The sequence below is a fragment of the Vigna umbellata genome, chromosome 1 (genome assembly GCF_029865625.1).
Source record: "Vigna umbellata cultivar VRB3 chromosome 1, Vumbellata_1.0, whole genome shotgun sequence".
Lineage (NCBI taxonomy): Eukaryota > Viridiplantae > Streptophyta > Magnoliopsida > Fabales > Fabaceae > Vigna > Vigna umbellata.
In genome coordinates, this window is record NC_142165.1 from 40733362 (window position 1) to 40747730 (window position 14369).

Sequence of the window (14369 nt, forward strand, 5' to 3'; positions counted from 1 at the left end):
TCCTAAATAAACTGGCTTTAGAATTATGTAATCTCTGAAATACTATGACTTCTAAATGATTTAATGCATCTATCTTCTTGGGGTTGAGTGTGGTTTATTTATCTGCTTTAAACACGTGACCATGACCATGGAATTGGTTTACTTTAATTTATATTTTCTTTTATCGATTTATTATTATTAATGTTAGTTTGTTAAACATTGAAATACCATATTCAAGTTTAACGATGTATAGATAGTTTCATGTATGAGTACCTGAATACTTTAGGTTACATACCCACTTTACAACCCAAATCAATGCCCACAAGCATTAAAGGGTATACTTTATCTCACGCAACCGTAATGACCTTAATTAACCAAATCGCAGTCAATGACATCCACCAATTTGATACAATTGCAATAAAGCACATCCAAGAGTATTATAGCACATAGCATCAACCAAAACATTTATAATTATTATTATTTTTTTTTTTCATCACATGAACCATTTGGAAACTTGTACACAGCATATATATAGTCTGCCCAATACTTTAATAGATTCAAACATCAACATCAAAGCAATAACACCTATCTATACGCATATCAACAACTAAAACTAACCTATATTTTCATGTTACTTATGCTATTAACAAATATCTATAAGCATTTCCTTTCAATTCACATTTCAAATAAAATCAATATCCAAGGCACCAATTATAACTTGGCAGTGCCGATTCCCAGCGTCAAACATTATGGCAACAATACTCTCAGTTCTAACTTGCGTATAACATTCCAACAAAGGTTCATACTACTCTAGTTCCTTGTCAATTAACTTACTTAACAGCAACCCAAGGTACAAAGATACCTAAATGAACTCAACCGTGACCACAACAATATCAACACATAATATCATATAAGTTTCAGGATTTCAAATAGCCAGATTGCCAAGAAACAACGTTTATGTTAACAAAATTAACAAGTAACTATTCTATCACTCTACAATTTACAAAACCCAAAACAACTTCCAGTAATATCAACATAACCACACGTTCAAGACCATCAATATTTCCAGTACAACTATATAAGTCAATTCTTGAACCCCTTTATAACCCAACATATCATACACAATTTGAAACTTATCATCCCATTCATAAAATAAAATACCCAAAATTTTATTCACATCTTTATAAATTCTGGATTAGTTCCAGTTTAACACACCCATCCCTATAACTCCTTTAATTCATCCAAATCATATTCATAAAACCCCTGCACCATTTTAAATTTATATGCATACCATTTTAAATTTATATGCATATAGAAAGAATTAATAACCATTTAACTTACATTATTTTGCAGGGTTTGAATCCTAGCCCTTCAGACTGTATACAAGATGCATAATGTCCACTACCGCTACCGCTACCACTACCACAACTTAAATCTGCTGAAAACATACTAATTTATTATTTCTTTAAGTCTTCCTTTTTTATATTTAAACGACCAAAAAATATGTTTAAACCTTATTAATTGTTAAGAGATGTGAAATATTTTATTACCAAATGTTAAACAATTAAATATTGTGAGGAATTAGAGGATCCATATATATATATATATATATATATATATATATATTATTCATTGAAATAACATATTAGAATTATTTTTTAAACTTTTTTACATTATTAAGAGTCAAACTCTTATATTATCTACAATATAAGAATTTTAATGTTTTTTTTAAATATTTCTGATGGCTTTTTCTAGTAAAAATCAATAGAAGAAAAATGATTTTTGGGACTTCCGCTACTACCCATATGCTATTTAAGATCAGTTGTTTGAAAAAATAAAATAAAATTAAAATGTAAAAGTTTTAAGAAGATATTTTAAATAAAAAATAATAAAATTTAAAATTCACTCAAAACTAAAATATAAATTCTACAATTAACTATTCTCTCTTTATATACATTTTTTTCCACTTTTAAATTTTAAATAACAGTTTTATAAATTAAAATAATTATTTTACTAATATTATCTTTTTTGGTAACCGTTTTTTTAAATTTAATTATTTTTTATTTAATATTTTTTAACTAAAATAATTATTTATAATAAAATTATGAAATTTTTTACATTTATTTTTATAATTAAAATAAATAATAATTTTATAAAAAAAGTAAGTTTTTAAATATTATTTAAATATTTAGATTAAACTAATATTTTTGAAAATTTTAAAATATATTTTCTTAAAAACGAAATTCAATTATTTTATCTAAATAAAAAATATAAAACATTTTAATTATGCTAACTAAATGAAATATTTAAAAAAAATAATTATAAATAATTCAAACACAATATTAATAAAGCTTCCATTTCATATAGAAAATGATACTTTTTAAGTTTTTTTTTCTCACCCCATCTCACGCAAAATTTTAGAATAATAGTGTTAATCTAAATATACTTATACACATGATTATGTAATTGTGATTACCTAAAAAACCGAGATTGTTTAATTATATATATATATATATATATATATATATATATATATATATATATATATATATATATATATATATATATGTGTGTGTGTGTGTGTGTGTGTATTTGTAAAATACATTTTTATTTATAGTCTCAAAAAATATTTTCTATGTAAACTTTAATTATTAAATAATTTACGTCCATTACAAATAAGCTCAAAATATAGTAATGGATGTAAATCCTTAAGTTATATTTAAATTCCATTTTATTAATAGCAATAAATTATGTTAAGATACATGTTCAATTAATTTACTGTATATTAGCATGTATAATGGGGGAGCTGATACATTTAAATTGCTCACCAATTATCCATCAAGCCCATCTTGATTCAGATCCAGTATTTTATGTATTCTAATTACTAATTGCGTCCTATACTAATATAACAAATTAAAATATTTGTCATTACTGCATTAAATCACCATTGCTGATACCACTGTTAATCATTGTCATCACTGCAGGGGAAGAAGAAGAGAGAGATACAACGTTACAGAAAAAGAAAAAGAGATAGAAACGAAAAAAGTTCGTTCTTAGAAAACTCATTTCAAAAAGTATTTTATGTATTCTAAAAAATTTATTCTGGAAAGCTTATTTTGAATATTTCGTTCCAAAATATTATTTCAGAAGTTTCAAAGAGCTTGTTCTGGGAAATTTCCGAAACTTATAATTCAGAAATTATTTTTATGAAAAGTAAAATTGGTATTTTGAAAATTTGGGGATGCATGAAGAAATTGTCGGGGTGCAGGAAGTAAATGAAAAATAATGGGCTTTGACATCAACCCAAAGAAGATCCATTTGTTCACTTGGAGGAGATAAATTGGAAGATAGTGAGTGGATGAATTTAAGGAGATTTAAAGGTAATTAATTGTTGTTTATTTGAATAGATTTGGAGGTAATTGAGAATGAATTTGGAAGTAAAGTTTATCAGAATTAGTGTAAGATTTGATTGATGTGACAAATAAAAAAAATTTGTTTAATGGATAGAAATTGAACATTACCAAAATACCCCTAGTTATAAAAGTAATATAAAATTATAATTTTTAATGTTATATATAATTAAAAAAATATTTAAAAGGAGAAAGAAAATATAAATTAAAATTTCAAAGACCAAAGAGCCATAAACATACAACAAAGTAGGAGGTAAAGAAAAGATGTATAATGCTTACAAATATGTTTGAGTTTCTCTTTCCAGCTTCTACACTTTTTTGTCTTCCCTTCTCTTCTCTTCCATACCCCAATGTGTGTCCTCTTTCTATTTCTGTCATCTTCATCAAACCCTTATTCTTAGAGGACAATGCCCTTCGCTTTATTCGTTCAGCCATTATCGATGTCATTCCACCCGTTCTCTCTTCCTGGAATGTCTCAACCTCCTATTGTTCCTAGCTCGGCGTCACTTGCGATGCCTATTGCCACGTCGTCGCTCTCAACCTCATCGGACTCCACCTCTCCGGGACTCTCTCCACCAACGTAGCTCACCTCCCATTCCTCTCTAATCTTTCCCTCGCCGACAATAAGTTCTCCGACCCCATCCCTCCGCCTCTCTCCTCCCTCTCTGCCCTTCTCTTCCTCAACCTCTCCAACAATGGCTTTAACCAAACCTTCCCCCAGAGCTCTCGCGCCTCGAGAGACTAGAGGTCCTCGACCTCTACAACAACAACAACATGACCAACCCACTCTCTCTAGTCGTCATGCATATGCTTAACCTCCCTCTTATCAGTACAAAATTATTCAAGAGAATCAAATACATACCACTCTAGAACGGAATACAACATGTAACCTAAAGCCAAACTGTGAGGGAATCGAATACAGAAAAAATGAAATCGAATACACCATGTTTTTACTCTAGGGAACCGAATACAGAAAAAATGAAACCGAATACAAACACATGGAACCGAATACAGGTCCCTTTGTATTTGTTTGTATCACGAGAACTGAATATAAATGCTATGTAATCGAATACGTCTCTGTTCTTTTTTCATCTTCAACCACTCCTCTTCATCTTCTTCATGTTCAAACACTTTGGAATAAGTTATTTTTACATTAGAATCGAATATGTTATTTGCACGTTAGTATATTTTGACATGGTATTATAAGATAAGTCAAGGACATATGTGATTTTTTAAACATAATCCCTCCTAATCTTGACACATTAGCGGATGATAAAAAAGTTATTTATCTCGCAAATCATCTCAAATCAGTCTATACATACTTTTTAAAACAAACATGCAAATCAACTCAATTCTTCACTCGCAAATCTGACTGTGAAATTCATTTATTGTAAACACCGTTTTAATGACGAGCTTTTAAAATGCTTTTATTTTGTATTGTTTTTTTCTTCTTCTTTCAAATCCATATAATAAGATGGGAATACGACAGAATGAGATGGAAATAGCAATGATATAATTATATGTATTCATATCTTTGTGGTTAATAGTCGTTGAACAATTATGTTTATCACTTTTTTATAATTTGTCGTCTTTTTCTATTTTTCATCTTTTCTTCTTATCGCTTATGCCAACGTGGTAAGAATTGAATGAGCGTGTCTGTATTTTTTGTTCTATCTTGCTTTAGTGCCGAGAAAGAAAGAATGAACTAAAAAATGTTAGGTAAATTTAGTATGAATCCAGCGAGGATCATATAATAAGGTATTTATGGTATACAGGTATGCACACATTAAATAGTTGTACTGTATCTTAAATTCTATCTCTTGATTGATTCAACTACCAATCCACTTTTAAAAACATTCTCCATCTCCATTTCTTAATCTATGATTCGACGCTGATTCCTTAATCAATTAATATTTGAAGTTTGATCTTCAACTTAAACATGAAACCCACTTAAAAATAGCACGTTACCCACCTCAAAATGTGATTAATAGTTAAAGAATAGAAATGAGAAAAGATTCGATCCATCTATTAGCTGTTACTTGAGTACTCATTTAAAAAATATATTTAAAAAATATAGATATCTATGGATATTTAAAAAAATATTTTATAAATATTTAAAATTTAAATACTAAAAACTATATAATATAATATAAATTAAAATTAATTTTAATTAAATTTAATTTAATAAAATATAAATTAATTTTAATTAAATTTAACTTAATAAAATATAAATTAAATTTTAATATTAAATAATGAATATTTGTGAATATAAATAATATGATATTAGTATAAACTCATTTATAAAAGATTTTGATTAAATTGGTACATGAGTCTTTTGACTACATGATTGCATGTCTAGAGCCCTTTCAAGCCATGTGAGTATTTATCTAGGGAGGGACCCCACATAATAAAGGTCACAGTTCCTTAGATGGTAAGATATGCCCTGCTTCCCTTCTATCTTTCCCAGATTCCCTTGAATCCAAGGGTACCTAGCAAATGCATGCGAAAGCTCCATGCTTCCATGTTTTCTCCATCCCAACACAAAGGAACAATCAAAATGTTTAAAGCCAGAAAGCTGAATGGAACTTTCATAACAACTTTTTTAATAATTTTTTAATAATTTTTTAATAATAAATTATATATCATTTCGTATATTTGAATTAATCACATATTGTTATATAAACATGATCATAAACGGTTGTCAACAAATTCTAAAAGAAAAATTGTTAAAAGAAAGTTTTCCAACTTTCATATTGCTTCCTATGCTATTTTTTGTTATTCAGATTATTAAATGCGTTCACGGTTTCAGCTATCATATGGTACATGCATTAATTGTTCAATATAATAATGCATGGTCCAGTCAATCCAATCTCAATCATTGATCTCCTATCACCTTCTAACCTAACCATAAAATCTATTATCATAAAGTTATTCAATTAAAATATTATTCGGTGCATTAAAAATTCCAAGTTAAATACATTTTAAACCAAATTTTCCTTATATGTAAATATATTTGGAAAAATAATCTTTCTTGTTGGGAGGCACAGTAAAAAGCGAATGAATTTAATTTTCTTATATTATTGAAACACGTAAATGATGTTAAAATATTGTTAAAAGCTGTTGTAAAAATATTATTCTTCATTTATATATATGTGTTTTTTTTTATATATATATAGAGCGCAGATACCGACAGTGGAAGCACGTTGTTGTGTTTTGTTTGCAAACAATGTTGGTAGATTCCAGTTCTGGTTTTCCCTAATTTGAAGGAAACGTTGCTTTATTCTGTTGATTTTGGTGTCTTTGGTGGAAGTAAAAACAAAGGAAGAAAGATATACTGCAACGCACGATGGAAAGTGGAAAAAGGTTCCCGTAAAAACTGGGGGACGATGTGCTAATTTTGTTCTCTGGATATGAACTTGGCAAGAAGCAAAACTGATCCCAGCTTGGGTTTTCTATTTCTTACACATTCCAAGCGTTTATACCAAGATACATGCATCACTTTAATTTTATACTTTGTATATTATTGAAGTACCGGCTGAAAAGTTTGAAAGACATAAAAAAAGAGTTAAAAATGATGTCTTTTAATTAATATTTATTTTTTTATGTAAAATAATTTATTAAATTTTTTTTAATTAATTTTATTTAATTTTTACATAGATTTTTAATTTTAACTCCGATTCATTTCTTATCTAATTAAATATTTCACTTTTATTATCTAAAGGATGAAGCCTAATTTATTCAATAGTTTTACAATCCAATTCAAACAAAAATTTTAACTTCTCGTCAAATTATATACAAAAAAATTCTCAAAATCCATAAAAAAAGTATCAAAAAATAAAATTAGATTAACAAAATACATTTAACAAATAGAATAAAACCAACATCATAAGATAAACATACTAATCAAAAATAAAGATTAAAAGATTGTACCAGCATAAAATTCAAAAAATAAAATATGCCAAAACTAAACTCTAGAATAGAAAAAGTTAAGAAGAGATAAGGAGTGTAATGAAAAGATGAGAAGTCAAAGAGATAAAAAAGAAAATAAAAATAAAATTTGATTATAGATAATATAATAACTAATATTTTTTTCTAAACGAAATTATAATTTATTGAAAAAAAATTAACTCATTAAATATCATTTTTAATATCAATAAAAGTTAATGTACAATAATAATTTAATTAATTTTTTTAACATTAAATTAAAATTAATTTAATAAAAATATATTAATACTAATATAATTTTATAGAAATATATTATTAATTAAAAAAATTGTGTTTTTTTTCTCAAACATAATTTTGTAACCAATTTAATAGAGGAATATTATTTTTTAAAAAAAATTTGAGACTCTTAATTTTTGAAGGTCCGAAGGAGAGTGCTTTACCTGTTTTCTCCTTAAGCCAGTTATGTTGGTGAAAATTTTACCATTTTTGTTCGTAACTTATTATTTTAACTCAGGAAATAGACACTAAAAGGGACGATTGATGACCGACACGGTTTCATTGCAGACCCCCCAATGCGTTGGATGAGAAAAAGAAGAGTTTTTGTGGTACTTGTTAAGCTTACAGGTTTTTGATGTTCACGATCCGATGCTGAAGATGATGGTGTGCAGATTTGAATTCAAATCTCGAAACCAAAGGTTTGCACATGGACGGTGTTCCCTTGACAATACTTCTATTAATCAGACAAATTTAAGCAAAGATTTCTTTCATTAAGTACATTGACCCTAGTCACTGCTCTTTAATGGTTCTTGGGATTCACTATTTATTTGCCCCACCACTGTAATCTGAATTGGGACCTGTGCTCTCCAATGGTGGCCTCCATGGCCGATTGGGGACCATTCCTTAAGAACAATATGCTCCCATTCCCTACATCCCTGAAACAAGTTCCATTGAACTTTGCATGCAAAGAGGAACAACATGCTCTAGCTATATGCCACACGCCTCCTGTGAACAATATCTTCTCTATATGTATACTATGGTAGATCTTTTCAAAGAAGAGGGATGGAGGATTATATACTGAAACAACAACAACACTGATGAATTTGAAAGTGAAAGCTCTTTAACAATGCTGGAATGTACAATAACAGGTTAGATGATTATCACTCTCAGATGGATAGAGAAAGAAGCACAAAAGGTCATGGAGGAAAAAGGAATTTTATATCAAGCACCTATCATTAAGATGTTTGCTTATAAGCAGCATAATTTTTCATAACTTAATGGCATCATTATCATTATCCATTAATGCAGATTGATATTGACAGCCTAACTAAAAACATTCAAATCAATGATCTCATGACCGCAACAGATTAAGACACTGATTAGAGAAAGCGAATTTAGAAAATCAACTCAATTCGAAATGCTAACATATAATACCAACCAGTAGCAAGCAAAAGAAACAAAATTTATAAATAAATAAATAAAAGTAGTGTGATATAATAGAGACAATAACGATACACTAGTAACCATCAGCGGCAGCACAAAGTGCAACTGCAATGCAACTGCCTTTGCAGCCATAACTTATGCTCTCCCATTCATCCCTATACATGCATTTGCTCTGCGACCTACTCTTTTTCTGCCATTCTTATTTCTCGACTGCAATATTCATAATAATTCAAGTCAATAAGGAAAGAGAATTAATTTCTCCTCTTATAAACCCCGTTTTGCTGCAACCTCTTCTCTGTTTCTATTGTCGATAGATATAAAGAACAAAAAGCTGTTTCGCTAGATCTTGTGGTTGTCTCCTGCGAAGTTTCCTTCATAAGCGACGAGAGTCGCATGACATTCGAGGGTATCAACACAGAAGAAACGGCCGCAATAATAAAAAAAAGCGTGACTCTTGTTGCCCGACGAGGGAAAAAGTCCTCAAAAGAATCAATAAAAGGGTGGAGGCGGAGGCGATGCGTATGGGAGTCCCACTATGGGTGGCAATGGCCCTTCATATACAGGGGCAGGTGGTGGGTTTTGGTATACAACAGGTGGCGGTGGAGAAACTGCCGGTGGAGGAGGCGGCGGGGGAGGCGAACTGTATTGAACCGGTGGAGTTGGAGAGGGAGAAGGGGATGGTGGCGGGTGATAAGGTGGGTGAGATGGGGATGGTGGTGGGAGGTAAGGTGTGGGAGAAGGTGTTGATTGCGGAGGGGGTGGAAGAAGTTCTGTACAAGGTGGTGGTGGAGGTGGGACACGAACAGGATAAGGAGGTGGTGGGGGTGATAAATAAGGGTAAGGATGAGGCGATGGTGAGTGATGAGGTGTAGGAGGTGGCGATGAGCCATAATTATGTGAAGGTGGTGGTGTCGAGAATGTAGGAGCCGGTGGCGGTGGAGAGTGGACACCATTGGGTGGCGTTGGAGTAGGAAAAGGTGTCACTGGAGAAGGCGGAGTGTATGATGGAGGCGGCAATTGCGAAGGTGGAGGAGGTTGTGAAGAGTAGCCAGGTGGAGCAGGGGAAGAATGTGGTGGTGGCAAATACACCGGTGAAGGAGGAGTGTGAATTGGTGGTAGTGGAGAAGGTGCCACTGGCCGGGGTGGAGGGGAATGTCCCACCACCGGTGGTTCCGAAGGAGGTGTAGGTAGTGGTGAAGGTGTCGTAGGTGAAGGTAATGGGGAAGGTGCGGCAGGCGAAGGAGGCGAAGGTGTTGTAGGTGAAGGTAACGGCGAAGGATTTACGGGTGAAGGTGTCCCAGGTGATGGAGGCGAAGGAGTTACAGGTGAGGGTGACCCAGGAGATGGTGGCGAAGGAGTTACAGGTAAAGGTGTCCCAGGTGATGGAGGCGAAGGAGTTCCTGGTGAAGGTGTCCCAGGTGATGGAGGCGAAGGAGTTACAGGTGGTGTCCCAGAAGATGGTGGTGAAGGAGTTACAGGTGAAGGTGTCCCTGGTGATGGAGGCGAAGGAGTTACTGGTGAAGGTGTCCCAGGTGATGGAGGAGAAGGTGTCCCAGGAGATGGTGGTGAAGGAGTTGCAGGTGTTGTGGGGGAAAGAGGTGAAGGAACAAATGGCTTGCAGTTAAAGGAGTTACAGTCCACAGGCTTAGACAAGAAAGCCTGACATTGCGCCGGAGGCCTCTGAACGGGCCTCGCCGGCAAGCAGTTGATCCTATCGTCAAACGCCGGCAAGGCGAGACAGGCAGGAGGCTCGCCGGTGAAGAAGTTAAAGGAGTAAGTGAAGTTGAGAAGGTGAGGCAACATACATATACTGGGAGGAATTTGACCGGAGAGTAAGTTGTGGGCCACGTTGAGCTGCTCCAAGCTGACGGCATTTCCAACGGCGCTTGGTAAGGGGCCGAGAAGTTGGTTAAAGCTGACGTCGAACACCGTGAGATTCTTCAACAAGCCTATCTCGGAGGGCAAGCAGGATCGGAATGCGTTGTTCATGAGAATGATCTCGTTGAGGTTGGACATGTTGCCGAGGCTGTGGGGAATGCAGCCGTGGAATCTGTTGTTGGCGAGGACGATGACGGAGACGGGGGAGTTGCCGAAGTTGTCTGGAAGGTCAAACACGAAACGATTGTCGTTGATGAAAATGGCGTCGAGATCTTTGTCGAACAATTCCCGGGGCACAGCTCCTTCGAATTCGTTGAACCTAAGATCCAAGAACTTGAGCGAAGGAAGGCGCAGAACCACCTCGGGGAACCTCCCCGCAAAGCGGTTGTTACTGAGATCCAGCTCGTAGAGGAGTACCAACTTCCGGAACGTGTGGGGCACAGTGCCGCAGAATCTGTTGGAGTTGATGTGGAAGAGTGCAAGATCTACGAGCAAACCGAGCTCCTCCGGTAAATAGCCGGCAATGTCCTGATGGTTGAGATCAATGCCGGCGACTGTACGGACGGAGGGGTTGTCGAGCGCTTGTGCACAGTATACACCGGTGTAGCTACAAACGTCGGATCCTACCCAGTCGGTTGTCTGGTTGCGGGGATCAGATAAAATGGCGAGCTTCCAAGCTTGCAGAGCTATGTAAGCGTTTCTGAGACGGTCATTTTGGAAAGCAAGGGAAGGGTCTACGGTGACATTCTCCCCTCTGTCTCCAAACTCGTCTCTGTAGTACAGAAGATGGCGCGATTGAGTTGGCGTGAGAGGGGAGGCATTGGCACATGTGGCCAGAAAGAAGCCAACGAGGAGGAGTCTGAGATTAAAGGAGTGTCCTTGTTTCTTCTTCATCTCACATGAGGCAGAAGAGAGGAAGAGGGTGCCAGAAAAGGGTTTGTCCCAGGGATTTTTGAACTCACTGCCTCTTTTTTATGAGCAGATAACGTCTCAAAAATAATTCATCCAAGGGACAGCTATGCCACAGCTCAAACCACACCAGATTCTCTCTTCCCTGTTTATTTTTCTTTTAATTATTCACTTCCATTTTCCCCTCTCGTTTTAAAATTAATAATATTATCATTATTAATACCTGAAAACGCAGATAACCGTATCAGAGTTTATTGGTGGTGTGGTTTTAAATCTATGGACACGTACTCTGCCAGTCCTCGATATTGAATTGATTCTCTCTGTTCACCCTGCAGTGTTAATATTTAAAATATTAATATATTAATTAATTAGGATATATTTAAACGTATGTTAAGTGTAGTTTTAAGCGTAATTAACTTGAATCCAGTGAATTTATTTATTTAATTATTTGAATTATGAAATTTATGTATGGTTGGTCGCATAAGAAAGCGAATGGGTCTGTACAGAGTTCCACTTCTACGTCCCCGCCAAACGCTATAAATTCGTTACGTTACTTTCCACCACCTTCTTTCCAAACCTGACCGCACATTACTCCTCACATTTTCTTTTATTTGCACCATGTAATTATATTATTTCTTCAACTCAAATTTAATTACGTTTTCTTATAATGCTTAAAAAATGTAATACTCCGTCACTAATTTCACTTATTTTAAAAAACTATACTATATCTATTTTAATAATATTATAATTTCTTATACCAATTACTATTCTCTTATTGATATCAAATCTAGAAAGTAAACATTTTTATTATTATTATCAAACATTTAAGCCAATCAACGATGGAGAGATGTAATAGGTTAATAATGATTACTGTATGTTTTAGTTTTAATCTTTAATTGATAAATTTGATAAAATTATAAGAAACTGATATATATTAAAGGATGTATGAATAAATAAAGGTTATTAATAGTTGTTTTGTATGGAATAATAAGCAACAAAGAGAAATAAGAGAAGATTTAATGACAGCTAAGCTAACAGGAGAAGCATGAGTGAATTTGTCCTTGACCAGTTCATTCATGCTCCTTTGCTGTGTCACTTTAGATTGAATCCCACTTTCTTGTTTCTCCTGCATCTCCATAACATAACGTGACGTGATGCGCGTCCACATCACACTACTGTGGACTCTCGCCTTTGGGATTGGGACCCACTCAAGATGGCGGAAGAAACCTGTCCCCTGCGCGACGCAAAACGACATCCGCTCAAACTGTCCTATTGGGACCCACGCGCTTCACCGTTAGCTCCTTCCACCCTTTTCCGATATCACCCTCACAACTTTACTAAAATATTTTACACTATTATATATCAAAATTTAACTAAAATCTAATTTTTCTACCTTATCTTTTTCTAATGCCAAACATAATTTATTGGATGGGATGGATAATAAACTTAATTTTTAAAACTTTATTTGAATGAATTTGACTTTTGAATAGTTTTCTAAAATTTATGTTAATGAAAAATATCTATCAAGTTTTCATTTCAAATACATATATAGTAAATAAAGTTTAAAATATGTGAGATAACACTAAAAAAATACTGTTTTGATCTTAAATTTTCGATTAATATAGTTAGAGTTAATTCTTTTTTATTTGAGGTATATTGAAATATGTGTTTTATCATAATTTTATTTTTAAAAGATACATAAAATTGATAAATGAGTATTTATTTATTTTTAATCTCAGCTTAATTAAAACATGACAAAAAGGCGCATAGAAAGATGGTAAGAACAAATATATAATTAACATGACAAGAAATTTCAATTGAAAATTAAGATATATACAATTCATAATATAAAAACAAAGTTGTTAAGTTTTACATTTCCACTCTCGTTATATAATTCCAAAAACATATATATATTTCAATACTAAAAATAACTTGTAGGAAGTAATTATCATGTGTGATCATTATCATTATTTGTATTTGTGTTGAGATTGTGTTAAATGAAATGTCTAAAATGTTTAAATTGTGTTATTTTATGAGGATTTACTGTTTAAATATAATAAAAAACGTGGATTTGTTATGTTTCTTTGTGTTTGTTTAAAGTGATTTATAGATGAATGCAAGATTAGTCCATGATGTCATCCTCTTGTATGTGAAATATTTGGTTTTACAAAAATAACCTCACTGAAAATAGTGTTATATTTTGGCTTAAACCTATTTGAGGTAAGTTATACTATAATGCGATGACTGTGTGGGAACTATGCATGCTTCATGGTAAATAACCCACAAATTTGTAAGGATGCAGCTTCACGGTGAAGAACCCTGAACTATGCATGCTTCGTGCATTTCTAGGAATTGTGCATACCACCATGGAGTTTGCAGCATTAGGAAATCGATTGTATGTTTTTTGGAACCGATTTTTTGAGTGGTTGAAGGAAAATGCTTGTGCATAAAACTAATTCCAACCATTTTGAAAATTGTTACTATATTTCATGCATATTTATATAAATATATAATATTTTTAAAAAAGTGTGATACATAAATGTCAACACCTCCTATCTTGTAACGAAACTAATTTTGTCTAACTATATACATACCAAAACCAAAATCATTATACACGTTTATTTTTTAAAATATATAGGGATTTGTGATTTATTAACCATATACAGCTATTTAAGATGGTATGATTAAAGTTTATCTTCCTATTATCACCTACAAACGAGTTAAAAAAATAGACATTCTATTCCGCGTAGGTTTAAAAAATTAAGACTATGTTCACTTTGATTAATTTAACTGTTAAGAAGAAAATGG

General features: G+C 32.8%; 1 protein-coding gene across 1 annotated transcript; it reads right to left on the minus strand.

The window, feature by feature from the left end:
• Positions 1-8772: 8772 nt before the first annotated feature.
• LOC124830001 (uncharacterized) lies at positions 8773-11751 on the minus strand. The gene has a single exon (XM_047303588.2). It carries the CDS (start codon positions 11544-11546, stop codon positions 9264-9266), a length of 2283 nt encoding a protein of 760 aa, XP_047159544.2. The 5' UTR covers positions 11547-11751; the 3' UTR covers positions 8773-9263.
• Positions 11752-14369: the final 2618 nt, after the last annotated feature.

Bases quoted from the DNA above. Each gene is read 5' to 3' on its own strand.
- LOC124830001 (XM_047303588.2), bottom strand. From the start codon at position 11,546: ATGAAGAAGAAACAAGGACACTCCTTTAATCTCAGACTCCTCCTCGTT.